The sequence below is a fragment of the Hoplias malabaricus genome, chromosome 5, assembly GCF_029633855.1.
Source record: "Hoplias malabaricus isolate fHopMal1 chromosome 5, fHopMal1.hap1, whole genome shotgun sequence".
In the NCBI taxonomy this organism is placed as follows: Eukaryota; Metazoa; Chordata; class Actinopteri; order Characiformes; family Erythrinidae; genus Hoplias; species Hoplias malabaricus.
This window is the reverse complement of record NC_089804.1, coordinates 44,259,323-44,275,193: the sequence shown is the minus strand read 5'-3', so window position 1 is coordinate 44,275,193 and position 15,871 is coordinate 44,259,323. Positions and strand designations below refer to the sequence as shown.

The 15,871-nt window shown below is 39.7% G+C and overlaps 1 protein-coding gene across 1 annotated transcript in view; it reads left to right on the top strand.

The window, feature by feature from the left end:
- plxna2 (plexin A2) overlaps window positions 1-15,871 on the top strand; it is a 301,903-nt gene that overhangs the window by 251,518 nt on the left and 34,514 nt on the right. The window contains exons 18-22 of the mRNA XM_066670429.1: window positions 169-408; window positions 808-951; window positions 2,842-3,076; window positions 4,126-4,268; window positions 4,857-5,125. Coding sequence (XP_066526526.1) covers window positions 169-408; window positions 808-951; window positions 2,842-3,076; window positions 4,126-4,268; window positions 4,857-5,125 — 1,031 coding nt within the window. The remainder of the gene's footprint in view (window positions 1-168; window positions 409-807; window positions 952-2,841; window positions 3,077-4,125; window positions 4,269-4,856; window positions 5,126-15,871) is intronic.

Sequence of the window (15,871 nt, the reverse complement as noted above, 5' to 3'; positions counted from 1 at the left end):
CCTTGCGCCCAGTGATTCTGGGTAGGCTCCGGACCCACCACGACCCTGAACTGGATAAGTGGTTGATGAATGAATAATGAATGAATGAAATGTCATATTGAAAAAATAACTTAAGTATTAATACACTATATTATATAATAATAATGTTTCTCTCTCTCCCTCACTCAGGTATGTAAAGTCCTGAACACCACCACTATGAGCTGTTTTGCTCCATCCCTAATGACGGAGTACAAGCCTGGGCTGGAGTCTGTGAGACACGCTGACGAGTTTGGTTTTATCTTCAATAACGTCCAGACTCTTCTGGTTTACAACAACACCAACTTCCTATACTACCCCAACCCTTACTTCGAGCCTCTCAGCACCAACGGGGTCCTAGAGCAGAAGCCAGGCTCACCCATCATTCTGAAGGTAGAACCTTTTTCATCAAACTTGATTGGAAGCATGCCCTTTCAATGAGTGATCACATTAGATCAGCAGGAGTCCAGGTCTGTGGTAGAGCAGAGGGTGGGGTATTTGCTTGGCCATGAACTCACAGGAGATTGCATAGCATATTGGATGGTGATTAGAACTGCAGGTTATGAACAAAGGTAGGAGTCCAGGGTTGTTGTGATAAATGGCATTAAAGTGTGCATTATAAAAGTATACATTATAATGTATAAAGCATTAAAGTATACGTTATGATAGACATGGAGGAAATGTATATTTAATTACTGTATTACTTAAATGGAAAAACGTAAACAATACACTGCGCAGCCCTAGTCTTATTTTAATGCATCTTGTGTGTGTGCATGTGTGTGTCTGTCTCAGGGGAAGAACCTGGTTCCCCCAGCCTCAGGTGGAGTGAAGCTGAACTACACAGTTCTCCTTGGAGAGACCCCCTGCTCAGTCACTGTCTCAGACACCCAGCTGCTCTGTGAGCCCCCCAATCTCACGGGCCAGTACAAAGTCATGGTAAGAGTGTGACAAAGAGTTTTGTAGTAGTATCTCATATCTGCATTTATTAGTTTATTTATTTGAATAACTGGATGAAGCAATATGTGAAATTCTAGTAAATACAGATTAGTAAAGCAGACTAATTGCAAAAAAATATAAAGCACATATCAATAAGAGCTGATGACTAGGGTTCGATTCCCTGCTTGGAAAAACCACAGATCAGTATGACCTGACATCTAGGGTTCAATCGCTCCTCTGTTACACGTTTTTTTTACATATTACTGCTGCGTTTTTATATGCTTTTCATTATTTTAAAGTGAGTAGGCTTTGTACCAAGCGTCTGAGAGCAAAATCCTTTCTCATTGCTTGTGTTATGGTTTAATTGTCCAGATTAAGCAGGTCAGACCTCCATCACATCTACAGAGCTTTAGCTATTAAAAGCTTGTTTAAAAATAGAAGGCAATTATTAGTTCCACCCTGTAGTCACCGAATGGCTCAATGCAGTGAATCTGCTGAAAGTGTATGCTGTGTGTGTGCGCGCGCGTGTGTGTTCTAAATATTCACATTGTGGGGACAAAAATCTGTTTACATAATTACATTGTGTTAACTTCTTGTCCTAATGGGCACAAAAATCCCTATGTCCCCTTTATGTAAAGCATTGCACTAAAGAGGTGTTAGGGTTAAGGTAGTAGTGGTTAAGGCCTGGGGGCAGCCATGGCCTGGTGGTTGGGGAACTGGGCTTGTAACCGGAAGGTTACTGTTTGATCCACAGAGCCAGCAGGTCATGACTGAAGTGCCCTTGAGCAAGGCACCTAACCCCCAACGGGCACCGTGTCCAGGGCTGCCCACCGCTCCAGGTATGTGTGCTCACTACCACCTAGAGTCCATTAGTGTATGTGTAAACGTGTGTTTCACTGCACAGAATTGGACGACAGCACCTGTGTCTCAATTTACTATAATTCCCTGTGTCCATGGACCCCCTGGATCTACCGCCTTTATCCATGGTTGAGAATTAACTACCAAAAGTTAAACTAAACAAACGAGATTTTAGCTTAGATTTGAAGATTGCAATCGCGTCCCGAACATTTTCTGGAAGATCATTCCAGAGTTTGGGGGACTTTATAAGAAAAAGCTCTTCCTTCAGCTGAGGCCTTCTGAATTCTGGAAACTATTAAAAATCCAGTACTCTGTGATCTGAGTAATTGTGGAGGCTCATAATAGAAAGTAGTATCTTGGTTTTCAGGAGCGAGCCCATGTAGAGTACGTTAATAACAGAATTTTGTAATCGATGCAGAACTTGATGCTGGTGCATCCTAACAGTAGTGTGTAATAGTCAAGCCTTGAATTAATAAAGGCATGTATTAATGTTTCTGCGTCATGCAGGAATAAGGCATTTCTAATCTTGGCGATTTTGCGAACATGTAAAAAAGCTGTCCTAGTGATACTGCCTATGTATTGACCGAAGGGTTCAGTTTTATATTTGAGCACAAAGCAGAACTGCAAATATCAGCAAAATTATATATACATTTATGAACAGTCATCAAATATGAGAATGGGAGAAGAGGTGCCCCTTGTGGTGAGTGAGTGAGTGAGTTACAAACAATTCCATGAGGTGCTGCACATCTTTGTAAGGAGCTAGGCATGCTTCTCAGTAGGCGTTTCTATCTTTGCTGTGTGGAGGCTGTGCTTCAGCCTGACTTACAGAAAAAATGTATTTTTTTAACCAGTGTTACTTTTTTGACATGGGTGTTTGCATATCTAGTGCAGGTCATCGAAAATAATTATTATTAATAATAATACTACAAAACATTCTGATTAACTGAAATCATTACCTCTTTTGTGAGTCACAATCTGTTCTTGAATGTAGGGCACAATGCGCCATATTTGTCTGTGTGTTTGCTGTCTCAGGTGCAGGTGGGTGGTCTTCACGTCTCCCCCGGCTCTGTGAACATCCTGTCAGACAGCCTCCTGACTCTGCCCGCCATCGTAAGCATTGCAGCAGGTGGTGGTCTCCTCCTGATCATCGTCATCCTCGTCCTTATAGCCTATAAGCGCAAATCTAGAGAAAATGACCTCACGCTGAAGAGGCTGCAGATGCAGATGGACAATCTGGAGTCCAGGGTGGCACTGGAGTGCAAGGAAGGTGAGAAGACTGAAGGAAAATGGTCAACACCAAGAGACTTTAGAAATACTCTTTTCTCAACAATGCACAGATTGTTGGATTGACCCTGAGACGTTAGCCCTGCACGACTCTGGGTGTAAAAAGAGTCTCAATCATGTTCCAGACACAAGTTCAATATCTTTTCTTTTTCTCAAGTGCCCTCTCTTTTCAAGCACTCACCCGAAATGTCCTCCTGAATCACAGCTCTACTCCACTCAGCCCTGTTTTCAGTCGCTCAATTTCACCTCAATTACAGTAGTCTTCTGCGGCTAATGATGTAGCTAAATGACACATATTGAGCCTTCGGCCATGGGTGATGTAATGCACAAGCAAACCTCTCATTTAGCTCTGTTTGTATTGAAGTGAACTTCATTGTAAGGTCAGTGCAACACACACACACAGAGTGAACAGCACTGTGTGTTGCCCAGATGACCAGTAGTGAACCAATAAGCCATTTTATATTTTGCCCAAGTGGAGCCTTTGAGGAGAATCCAAATAATATTGTGCCATGCATAGGGCTTGTGTGTATGCCTCAGTCTTTGTTGGAGGGGGGTATCTGTGTGTTTGTGCGTGAAAAAGAAAGTGGAAATTTGTTTTTGTATTAGCATGTTTGTGAAATGAGAGAGAGAGAGAGAGAGAGAGAGAGAGAGAAAGAGAGAGACTGACTGACTCCCTGAGGGCAGAGTGCTGCTCTGTTAGAATGGACCCAATTAAAGCTGCCTCACCTCCGGTCTCCATCAGCAGGGGATACACACAACAGCGCAGCATCAGTTTATAAGTTTGCACGTGTGTGTTTTAGATAAGAGCACAAATAATATAAGTAGGTCAAAAGAATGAAATGAAATATTTTATATGATATATATTTAATATTGGTCTTCATACTGCAGCATTTATTTCTAACATGTGTATGCCATATCTGTAGCATGCGGTCAATTATGTGGCATTAATCTGTAGTGCAGTGTATCTATAATGTAATCAATATTTGAATGTCTTTTTTCTGCATACAAAAATCTATTTTTCATTCCTTCCAGCATTTGCAGAGTTACAGACAGACATTAATGAGTTGACCAGTGATCTAGACAGAGCAGGTATCCCTCACCTGGACTACCGTACCTATGCCATGAGAGTGCTTTTCCCTGGCATTGAGGACCACCCAGTTCTCCGAGAGTTGGAGGTTTGTAACGTTCCCCACTGACCAAATACATAATACACTTACTTTAAGAACAAAATATATACTGTTGTAACAAACTGTCTATGTCGAAATTTCTATTTGACCATCAGAAAGGAAGGCAGCACAGTATGCATACCTCTTGGATCCCAGCTGGGAGAAGCACGGCATTGGGTGCTCAACAGAGACACATATATAGCAGTAGTATTTCAGTCAGTAGAAGTCATCTCATCAGAATTAATGGAGTAACTTAAATTCAGTGACGTGTTAGCTGCTAAATGAAAACTGAAATATTATTACAAATGCACGGGTGTTTAGATTAAGAGTCTTAGAAATTTAAGTATTATTTCCCTTTCCCTAAAGTGTATTTAGTAATCTATAACGTGTTTGGTGCAACTTACTCACATTCAGCAGGTTGACCGTTCTCCAGCAGATGGCACTATTAACAATTTAGCTGTTTTCAGTGATTTAAGCAATGGTGCTTCTCATACCATCATAATTTCTCATCTCTTATCCAAGTAGTTGGAGATACTAGGTATTTGTCAGAAAATATTGTAAGCTAATCCAGTACCTGTATGTTTCTGTGTAATATAGGTGTCCGGTAATGGTCAGCAGAACGTAGAGAAGGCTCTGAAACTGTTTGCACAGCTGATCAACAACAAGGTGTTTTTGTTGACTTTCATCCGGACACTGGAGCTGCAGCGCTCCTTCTCCATGCGTGACCGTGGCAACGTGGCGTCTCTCATCATGACCGCTCTGCAGGGCAGGCTGGAGTACGCCACAGATGTCCTCAAACACCTGCTCTCTGATCTCATTGACAAGAACCTGGAGAGCAAGAACCACCCCAAACTGCTGCTGCGCAGGTAGGCTTTGTAAATTGAAATGCATGTGCCTCCCACTGTGTTTCATACTTAGCAAAAAAGAACATTATACATTGTTAGCCATATTAGCATTATCATCATAGATTCTAATGGAACTCTATTAGCATGTTAGCCACCACTGCATTTTTTTCGCTTTTGTGACCAAATGTGTAAATCATTCAAACACTGACTTTATACAAGCTTCAGTAATCGTGTTATTTCACTTAAAACACAATTGTGTCTTGTTACATTGTGTAAAAGACTACAGGCACAAGCCACGTGTTCCTTTGTCTTATTCTGTCCCCGTTTACAGGGAAAATAATCTAATCTCACTGACCCTGCTCTCTGAGAGTGGAGCAAGTTCTTGGAGGATATTTTATAGCCACTGCCTGCTGAAATTATTTCACAGGTTTGCCTTAAAATAGAGAAAAATAGTTCTTATTGTATGAAAATATGTGACTTGTGTGCCCCATCGTAAAACAATTAATATTTTGGGGTGGTAGGAGATGTAGGAGTAACAGTAGAAGGGTGTTAGGAGACATAAGGGGACCACAGGACAGATAGGAGGACGGTAAGAGATGTAGGGGTGACACAGAAGACATAGGAGGGCAGTAAGGGATGTAAGGGGTCCAAATGAGATGTAACTGGGTCTCCCCCAGTTACACACAGTGTTGCCATCCTGGTAGAGTGAGGGCAAGATCATGCTTCATCAGAAATGTGAAACAATGCCATTGGACAGCTCAAAACATTTGGAGGAGAACTGTAACCTGTCTAGATCTATTATACCAGCAAGCTGACGCCTGCATTGTCTAGAATTGTACTTGGGAGTGAGGCTGGAACTAATGCAACACCAACAACAGGTGTGTTTTTAAGTAAAAGTAGTTTCTTTGATTGTTTACATCCCACAATGGACTGGCATCCTCCTGGGTGTGTTCCTCACTGATTCCAGGTGGGCTGAGGTGGTTGTATATGATGAATGACTTATTAGCATTGAAGCGAAGCACCTTTGGGTAAACCTTCAGACATTTTAAATGCTGTTAGTGTGTTAACTGCTTTGAAAATACAGAGATAAAAAGAATTTCAGAAAGTGTTCCTGTGAATCTGCTGCGGTTTTTAATAAAACGTGTTTGGAGAGAACACATAGGCTTGTTTCTCTCTCTCTCTCTCTCTCTCTCTCTCCCTCCCCTCTCCATCTCTTCCCTTATAGTGTAGATTGCACAGACTAAAATGGAACTAATTGACCAAAAGGCACATTGTCCCGTTATCTCACTCCAGTTTTATGGGAAGTAATGAGGAGCACAGGAGCATTAGGATGTCCTCTTTATGTCTCTTTCTTTCTCTTTCTCATTTTCTCTCTCTCCCTCTTTATTCTTGCTCACAATACAGCAGTGTCAGTGTCATTTATTGTCGCTATTCTGTCGACTCATAAAACATTTAAAAGCAGCTGGACTTGTGTTCTCCCTTTTGCTCTCTCTCTCTCTTTCTATCAGTTCAGTTGAAATTGCTTTATTGACATGACAAATTCACACATTTGTGTGTGTGTGTGTGTGTGTGTGTGTGTGTATATATATATATATATATATATATATATATACCCACCTGCACCTGAGAGATAGTATATATATATACTCTCTCTCTCTCTCTCTCTCTCTTTTCCCCCCTACCTGTTCTCCATCCATATTTTTCTCCCTGCCTTTTTATTTTTTGTCCAACATATCTCTAAGCCATCCTAAAATCCTACAAACACTAGCTCAGAGTTTAAAGATAATAGGGGTTGATTAAATGAGGCCCCAGAGGTCCAGACACTGCAGTCCAGTTCTGTAGAAGTAGTCTCTTCTGAATGTAGTCTCTTCTAATCACAAGATATGTAACAGCACATAAAACTTAATGAGAGATCTAAGACTATATAAGTTGCTGTGTCTGAAACTGTGCATTTTGTAGTAGTTTTTAAATGCAGCACACAAAGAGTGTATAACCCATGTACACTAGCAGATAGGAGATTACCCATAATCCATTTGTTTAGCTAAAACCCACATGAGGTAGAGTCTGAAATCGTTCACGACCCTTCTGAATTCAGTCCCCTAAAATGTTACACTATGTTGTGAATAGGGAACCATTTCTGACCCAGTACATGTTGTCTTAATTAGTGTTTTTTGGCCAGTTTTAGATTTATTTGCTTGGTTTAACATAGTTAAAAAATACTAAGCATTAGACATAAAATGTGCCATAACCTTTGTACAAATCACATTTTACCTTCTTTTTTGATGTGATATATTTTTGATATGATGAAATGACCGTTACATGTATTTATACTGACATTTTCAAGGCACTCAAAGCACTTTACATTCTTTTGGGACATTAGGGACTCACCTCAACAGCCACCGACAGGTTAAATTCTTTCTCTCTCTCATTCTATACCCACCCTCTCCCCCCTCTGCCCCCTTCTTTGTGCCTCTCCGTCGTCTCCTTGATCATTTAATCCATTACTGTGTTCTGCTCATTACCAGTGGGAGAGAGTGTATTCACACACACACACAGATCCTAGGAGGAGAAGCAGAAGAAAACATAGATAATCCTGTTATTTAAAGTGACAGTCACAGTGTCCCTCTAATTATCTGTGTTCATTAGGTACATGAAGTTTTATATATATAAGTCAAACGCTTGGACACATCTTCTCATTAGTAGTTGCTGGAATAGTGGAATTCACTGTATAGAACTGTGAAATTTTTGTTTACTAGATAATAAAATGTGTAGTTTTAATGTCTTCCATATTCATTTACAATGTAGAATGTGTATGTGTGTGTGTGTGTGTGTGTGTGTGTTTTTGTGTAAAGTCATAGACATCTCATTGGTTGCTGCACAGTTTGTGGTTGGTCGTCCTGTAGTCCTTCATCAGTGGACACAGGACACTGCCAACTGGACACTGGTTGTTCTTGGTTGATGGACTGAGGGGTTTAAAAACTCCAGCAGCACTGTTGTGTCTTATCCACTTGTATCAGAGCAACACACATTAACACACTACAACGGCAGTGTCACTGCAGTGCTTTGAATGTTATTTTCAAAGATTACTCTCACACACATTCTGGGTCTCTCTGTCTCTCTCTCACTCTCTCTCTCTCTTTCTGTCTCTCTCTCCCTCTGTCCTTTGTTGTATTTACATCATTCAAAAAAAAAAGGCAGAGAAAGAGGGGAAAACTAGTTTGTGAAGTTATAAAAGTAAGCCACTCAACTACTTTCATTCTGTGTAATTTAACAGCATTTCCTTGAAATAAGAACAAAGGACTTTTTTCATTTTTCTGTGGGAGAAACTATGTATGTCAGAGACACCCTCCAGGCAGTTGCTTGCAAATGAGACATCTTGAGGAATTGTTCACAGTGTCAACAGAGTGAGTAATTTATTTTCCCCAATTGACCCACTTGCATTTAATCATAACATAATTGCACAAATAATGAGGAATGTGGACTTGTCCGGTGCTTCTAGTGCCTTCCTCTGGTTAGCCTGCAGCCTTGTGGGCTCCATATTTAACATTTCCAGAAAAAACGTATCTATATTTGATCACATAAGAGGCATGTACAACCAGAGTGGACCCTGCTGAGATCAGGGCTAGATTAGTATTTACCAAGAATTAAATACCGAACATACTAAACACGGGCTGAGTAGGTTGAAGAGAACCAACAATTACTGATCATAATTTTGCAAGCTGTCATTGAGTCAGATAAAAAGGAATGTGATTGATACTGTAACCTGGAGCTTTTAGAATCAGCTGGGGTGTGCTGGAGGTCTGCGTTTTGTAGTGATTGACAAGTCTCTCTGGCCAATCAGTGATCTGCAAGGTTTACACGTCACATAGAGTCGAGTAGGGTCCATGCAGTGGAAAAGAACCATAAAAGTCCCCAATCTTAAACAGTGCCACCAGGCCATGAGGTCGATTGTAAAGACATGAAGGTAACTTGGAAGGTATATGGACATGAAGGTATATGGACAAAAGTATTAGGACATCTATACATACTTATACCTTTAGGAGGTTTTGTGACGTCCCATTCTAAATCCATATGGAGTTGGTCCCCTTTTTGCAGCTCCACCAGCTTCCACTCTTCTGGGAAGGCTTTCTACACAATTATGGAGTATATCCATTCCAGTAATCGCCATTCCATTTCATCCCAAAGGCATTTGAAAAGTTTGAGGTCAGGTTTCTGTGCAGGCCAGTCAAGTTCAAGTTTCACTATACATAATAACATTCAAAGATGATAGTGCAATATGTAGGAGGGAAGAAATGGCACTAACTGATAGTGTTGGGTGGTTCGATCCAAATATCGATGATATTGATACCAACACTGGTATTGATCAATACTCATGGAAAAAGATCGATACTCAAGCCTTTTTTCTCTCCTACCGCTCTGCCGCTAAAGTCTGTGTGCGAGGCAGCGCAGAGCACCCTCCCCCTGCATAGTCACGTTGCGAGGAGGGGCACGCGCACCCTCGCCCCCCCTTCGTAATCATGGTGACTCTATACATGTTCTGTAATACAGGTGGGCCCACCACACTCTGTTGTTCTCTCTCTCTCTCTCTCTCTCTCTCTCTCTCTCTGACATTTCTGTTTCATTATCTCACAGTGTCACTGTCTTTCAATGACCTTCTGTGCAGCTTCAAATTCCTTATGACTTTTATGGGCACACTTTTAGCTCAGTTTGTAACATGTAATTCTCTCTCTCTCCCTCTCTCTCTTTCTCTCCCCCCCAATCTCACCAACTCTCCCTCTCCATCTTGATATCTGAATCAGAGGGGAATGGTGACTAAAAATGGAACGGCTCCATTGCCTCAGGCTCTTTTCACTTCTCGTGGTGTGTTTGTGTGTGTGTCTGCGTGTGTGTGTGTGTGTGTTTTGCGTGCTATAATGAGATTTTTCAGCCATCCAGAGCAGCTAGGAACAGGCTATTAGCGAGAAACATTGTTCTGTGTATCACTCCCGTCACGGAGGCATTCCTTTACCCCCACTCTCTCTCTTTCACATATACACACACACACACACACACTCCCCCTTCAATGTGTAATTGGCTAATGAAACCCTGATGTTCATTAATAATACTCAATTAAAGCACTAGGGGGGAGGAAGAGAGAAAGAAATAAAGAAAGTAGGAGAGAGAGAGAATGAAGAGAAAAACTATTCCTTTAAGTCATTCAAATACAGAGAGAGAAAGGACACTTTATTTGACTCGCTTCTTGAGGATGAAGCGAAGCCCATTTAACTGTGCAAATAGTACCCATTAAGTGCATACTCATTCATTTTCTCCTCTCGCCATGGAACATCAGCCTTTGAGAGAGTCTCTGCGTGTGTAGTGGGTGGATGAGAAGGTGTAATGCCATTTTGTGTGTGTGTGTGTGTGTGTAGGGGATATAGCAGCACTTATGTAAAAGCGTTTGGGAAATATATGAGAGAAGAGTTCTTGGAAAGTTGCTGCTATGACGCTGTATGTTGCTGATTTTTAATTTTTTATTGATTTATTTTTTTAAATTTTTTATTCTTTATTAAACCCCAGTCACTTCCAGTCTCAAAGACATAAGGTTGCACAGTAGAGCCTTTGGAAAATATTTATTAGGTATGGGTCAAGTACAAAAGTGTATTTGTGCAGCTGTAATATCTTTTTTTTTTCTTGACTTCTGCCTCTTACTATTGTTGTGTGCCTTGCTATACTTATACTATACTATACTATACTATACTATACTATACTATACTATACTGCTGTAACACTGTAAATGTTCAGTACAGAGCACATAAGATGTCACACAGCTAAAGCAGTGGCGCCAAGGGAATGTGCAGGGGTTAGTATTAGCTATTGTGTTTTTTTTGTTTGTTTGTTTATTTTTGCAGTGGCGCAAATGCAGCTTGGCAAATTAATACATATATAAGGCATATAACTTCTAATAATTCCACTGCAAAGTTATCTGTAACTACAGTGATCTATTGTTTTGTATTACTCAGTAAGTTGCAGTTTGATATGAATTACAATGTTTACATTTATTTTCCAGTGGAGTTTGGAAGCAAAATATAAGTGGGGGGCCCGGAAAAATTATCTAAAAAAGGGGGGCCCTGCAGAAAAAAGGTTTTGAACCAATGGCCTAGTGTGACTCCAGCTTTACTCTGGATGATGCCAGCCAATATATGTGACTGAAACTAGTGATGCACAATGATAATCAGATTTATATCAGTATCGGCTGATTGGACTGATGCCCTGATTTTTGCCAGTGTTTCATACCGATAATTGATTAAACATTTATTTTATGCCAGATAAAGACAGGGTGACAAAGAGTGATAACAGTGTAAATAAAATTGGATCAGATTCTCCCCCCTCTGACAGTGTGAAGAAGCACAAAGGCAGTGCTTAATTCTGTATTAATGTATTATAGAATGGTTAAAATTATTTATGTCTTCTGGTATTTATTTGTCTTTAATTATTTGTTTTATGTTAACACTCATTTATCTATTATTCATTTATATTAGATTGAGGAGATCTGTAGTTTTATGCTAAATATGTGGTGCATTTTCAGTAATGTTAACCCAGTATTTTATCTTTCTGTATTTTATAAATGTGTATAAATGTGTATATCGATATCGCATCAGCAGATATGCACATGTATAATATAGGCATAGGCCTAGAATTCTCATATCGGTGTATCCCTAACTGAAACTGACATGTCAGAACTGGGCAGTTGTTGTGTTGAGCTCCATTGACATAGTGTTAACAGAGTGCCCTGTGTGATAATATTGGTGTGATGTGCTAGGTTTCTTCCCCATCTTGGTAGCATTGTACATTTAAGTTGGACGTAACTGCTTTTACTAGAAAGTACACAGTCGGTCAGGTGCACATCAGAGTCACTTTTATTCTTTCAGTGAGGTCCACAGAGTTTCTGCATGGAATTACAATAACTTTATCTGCTCTTCTGCAAAAAGTTCTGGAATGTTGTTCAAAGTCTCTGATTGATGTATACATTAATTAAAGTTGAATTTAGGCTTAATTTTGCATAGCTGATAATCAGGCTATGCACGTTTTTATTTAATTCTGTTTATCAGTGATCTGACGACTGCAGTCACTGTCAGTACAAGCTAATTTAGCAAGTGCTGTCATTAGGAATGTGGAGTTTTATTCAGTCTCTGGTTACCAGGGCTCCATTGCTGACAATATCGGTAATCACCATGCCTTATTAAAGCAAGCTATGGATAACATTCAAACTGGGGATTGATTTGGTTCTTCAGTATTTTACTTCTCTCTAAAACAAATAAATGGTACTATACTTCACTCAGTGTCCATCTTATCAGCTCCACTGGCCATACATGAGCACTTTGAAGTTCTACAATTAAAGATTAGTCCACCTACTTTTTATCCCCATTTTACCCTGCTATTCATCAGTCCAGACCCTGACAGAACCACCACAGACCAGGTATGATTTGGGTTGTGGATCATTCTGTGGTTGTGTGACACTAATGGGGGGGTTTGTCAGTGTGTTTTGTACTGGTACGAGTGGATCAAAGACATCAGTTGCTGCTGGAGTTACTTCATTTAAAATGCCCCTCCAGTGAAAATCAAGTGTTTAACCCTAACAACATATCTGTGGGTGTTTACGAAACGTATCATGAGGGAAATGAGTGGAATAAGTAGAAGCCTAAAATGAGCAATTCTGCTTTGAAACTGTAGTCTCAACAGTCTCAACTCACCAGGGTTGCTTACATCACACACTGCAAGAACCAATCAACAGCAACTTGTGGGGCTGTGCTTTCAAGCTGCATGTGAGCAGCAGTGGGTTGGGTGGATAGAAGTTGGGACTTAAAATGGTCCAACTTATCTGATATATAGAGTGTTAACTCTTTATATCAGATCCATTAAAGCTTAAAAATGGTTGTTTACTTCTCTTATAAATGCAAAATTTTGGAGATAAAATGTTTGTGTGCAGGTAAAAGTGGCCCTGTTTTCCAATATGTGACAGATATGTCATTTTGTGTGGCTGTGTGAACCAAAATCACATGGAATCTAACTTTTTTTAGATCAGACTTGGGCCACTTTCTTATGTGGTTTTGAAATCCAATGCATATCAGATCTGTGGCAATGTGACTGTGTCTGAACAACCCAATTGGAATTTATGTGATTTTACATCACTCCAGCCGTTGATTCTGATCCCTGAGGTGTTCTGGACATGGAAGCGGCCTGGTAAAACTTAGACAAGTTACATTTCAGCCACATACAAAGAACATACAATTCCACCTTAAAAGATGCTGTGCTTTTGAACGTAAACAAACGAAAGAACAGCATAACGTTAAAAACCGGTGTCACCAAGCACGGATAGAAAATACTTAAAGCGCAAAGGAGTTATTTGCTACAAAGCTCACTGGCTTATCACATCATTGTGTGATATCAGACTGCCAGTAATCCTCAGTAATCACAATAACAATGAAGGAATATCAAACATTTCTGAAAACTGTACAGTGGAATTGGGGCAGGCATATGCCACATGTAAAAAAAAATGCAATAATGCTACTCATGTTAGCACAAAATGCAGGTAGATGAATGTAGGGGTGTGTGCGTGCCTGCAAACACACAGCTGTCACTCAAGTGACTGCCTGTGATTGCAGGAATAATAATGATAAAGGCACAAGGACCTCCATCTGCTTCTCCCTGATGCAGCCGACATCAAACATGCTGTCATTCAGCTAAAAGTTTGTGCGTGCGTGTGTGTGTGTGTCCATCATTCGCACACACACACACACACACACACACATAGTGAGAACCAGAGAGAACCAGAGAAAGCAGGTGAAGAGCAATACAAAACTCATTATTCAGTGGGTATGGACATGCACCTGTGCACATTAACACACACACACACACACACACACACACACACACACACACATACATGCATCCATCCTATCATATACCAAGTTCAGCACAAAGATGCCTCTTTTCATAGAGGTATGAAAAAAGATAAAGAGAAGTGCTTTCACCATCCTACTCCAGGTTACATCACTCTTTCAAACAGTCTCTCTTTCTCTCTCTCTCTCTCTCTCTCTCTCTCTCTCTCTCTCTCTCTCTCTCTCTTTCCCTCTCCCTCTCCTCTGTATCAGGGAACAAAAGTTCTCTTTTTTAGCCTTGGCAGGCTAGAATACATTTACAGGAAGATGAGTTGACTCAGACACATTCATTTGATATTTTTATAGAAATGGCATGGTTTGACAGTTTTATTTTTTTTTTTATCTTTCTCTCTGTTAAATCTACTCATAGCCTTTACCAGATTTGGTGTCAGTGTGTGATAAAGACACCACATCATATATTCAGATATTAAACCCCATTACACAGATCAGCATGGCCTTTCCCAGTGAACAGAGTGCTTGTTTTATGGTGCTGGATTTGAATAATGAGTAGTTAGACATGTGGCCATATAAATATTTCAAACTCTAATAAGAACCTGGACATTTATCGCAACTTTGTGACTGTAGTAAAAGAAAAAATAAAAGGAATCAGTTACATTCTCAAAGAAAAATAATTTAAAGTTCCACAATGTAACATTTAGGGATTTGTAAATCTCTCTGGTTAAAATGTGTAATTGCAGGCCCATGTTGGAGAACATATAATAATGGGATAATTGCAAGTGCGTGGGTAGAGTTTACTAAAGAGAACTTGGTTAAAGTTGTGTCTCCTGAGAATGTAAGTAAGCATTGTCATGTTCATAATATCTCTATAATACTCACTCGTAATAAAGCTTAAGGCTGTGCCATATTGTATAATTTGTGGTAATATCTATAGATTTTTTTAAATTAATAATTTATTATTTATTAGTTTTTTACAAAACATTTACAGATATTTTATTTCCATTGAATGTTTAAAGCTCTCGATTTACCGTTCAATCTACATCCCAACCCTCACCTATGGTCACGAGCTTTGGGTAGTGACCAAAAGAACGAGATCGCGGGTACAAGCGGCTGCAATTAGTTTTCTCCGCAGGATGTATGGACTCTTCCTTAGAGACAGGGTTAGGAGCTCGGACATCTGGGAGAGACTCGGAGTGGATAATGGATGGATGGATGTTTAAACCTCTTATGTTTATACTAAAATATATATTTAACATTTCTTTTGTTGCAATAGTATGTTTTTTAAATTAAAATTATAATGTTCTGGGTTTTTCAAATATTGCCAAGAATGTGGTTATCACAATATCCACTGAAATACTGTAATATTCATTTAGGGCCATATCACCCACCCATGGTACAGCTTCATGTGATTATGTTATTGTTTTTTTTTTTTTTTTTTTTGTATATTTATTTACATCTTCAGACCATAGTGCATCTTTAATTGCGTCATGATTCAGCTTTTTTGTTTGCAGTGTGACATCTCAGACCATAGGAGGAAATATCTTTTTTTTTTAACCATTAAGAGTGTTTAATTTTGTAGTAATTAAAAAGAACATTGAAATTGACTTTATAAATAAGGGCTAATAATTGTTTTGTAATTCTGCTTGGATATTTATTCTGTTTTCAAGTCTATGACAGTAAGTTATACCTTGCCCTACTATTGTTTTGGCACTTAGCCCTTAATTTCAGTATCAATAAATACCTATCATCGTGACCGCGATATGTGTGTATAAGTGTCAGAAAGGCGTTTCTGTCACAGCTTGTTCTCTAAGACTCTCCTGCATTCACACAAGTATACCAGCATGGACATGTGCACATGTGCAAACACACACACACAGAGAGAGAGAGCTCA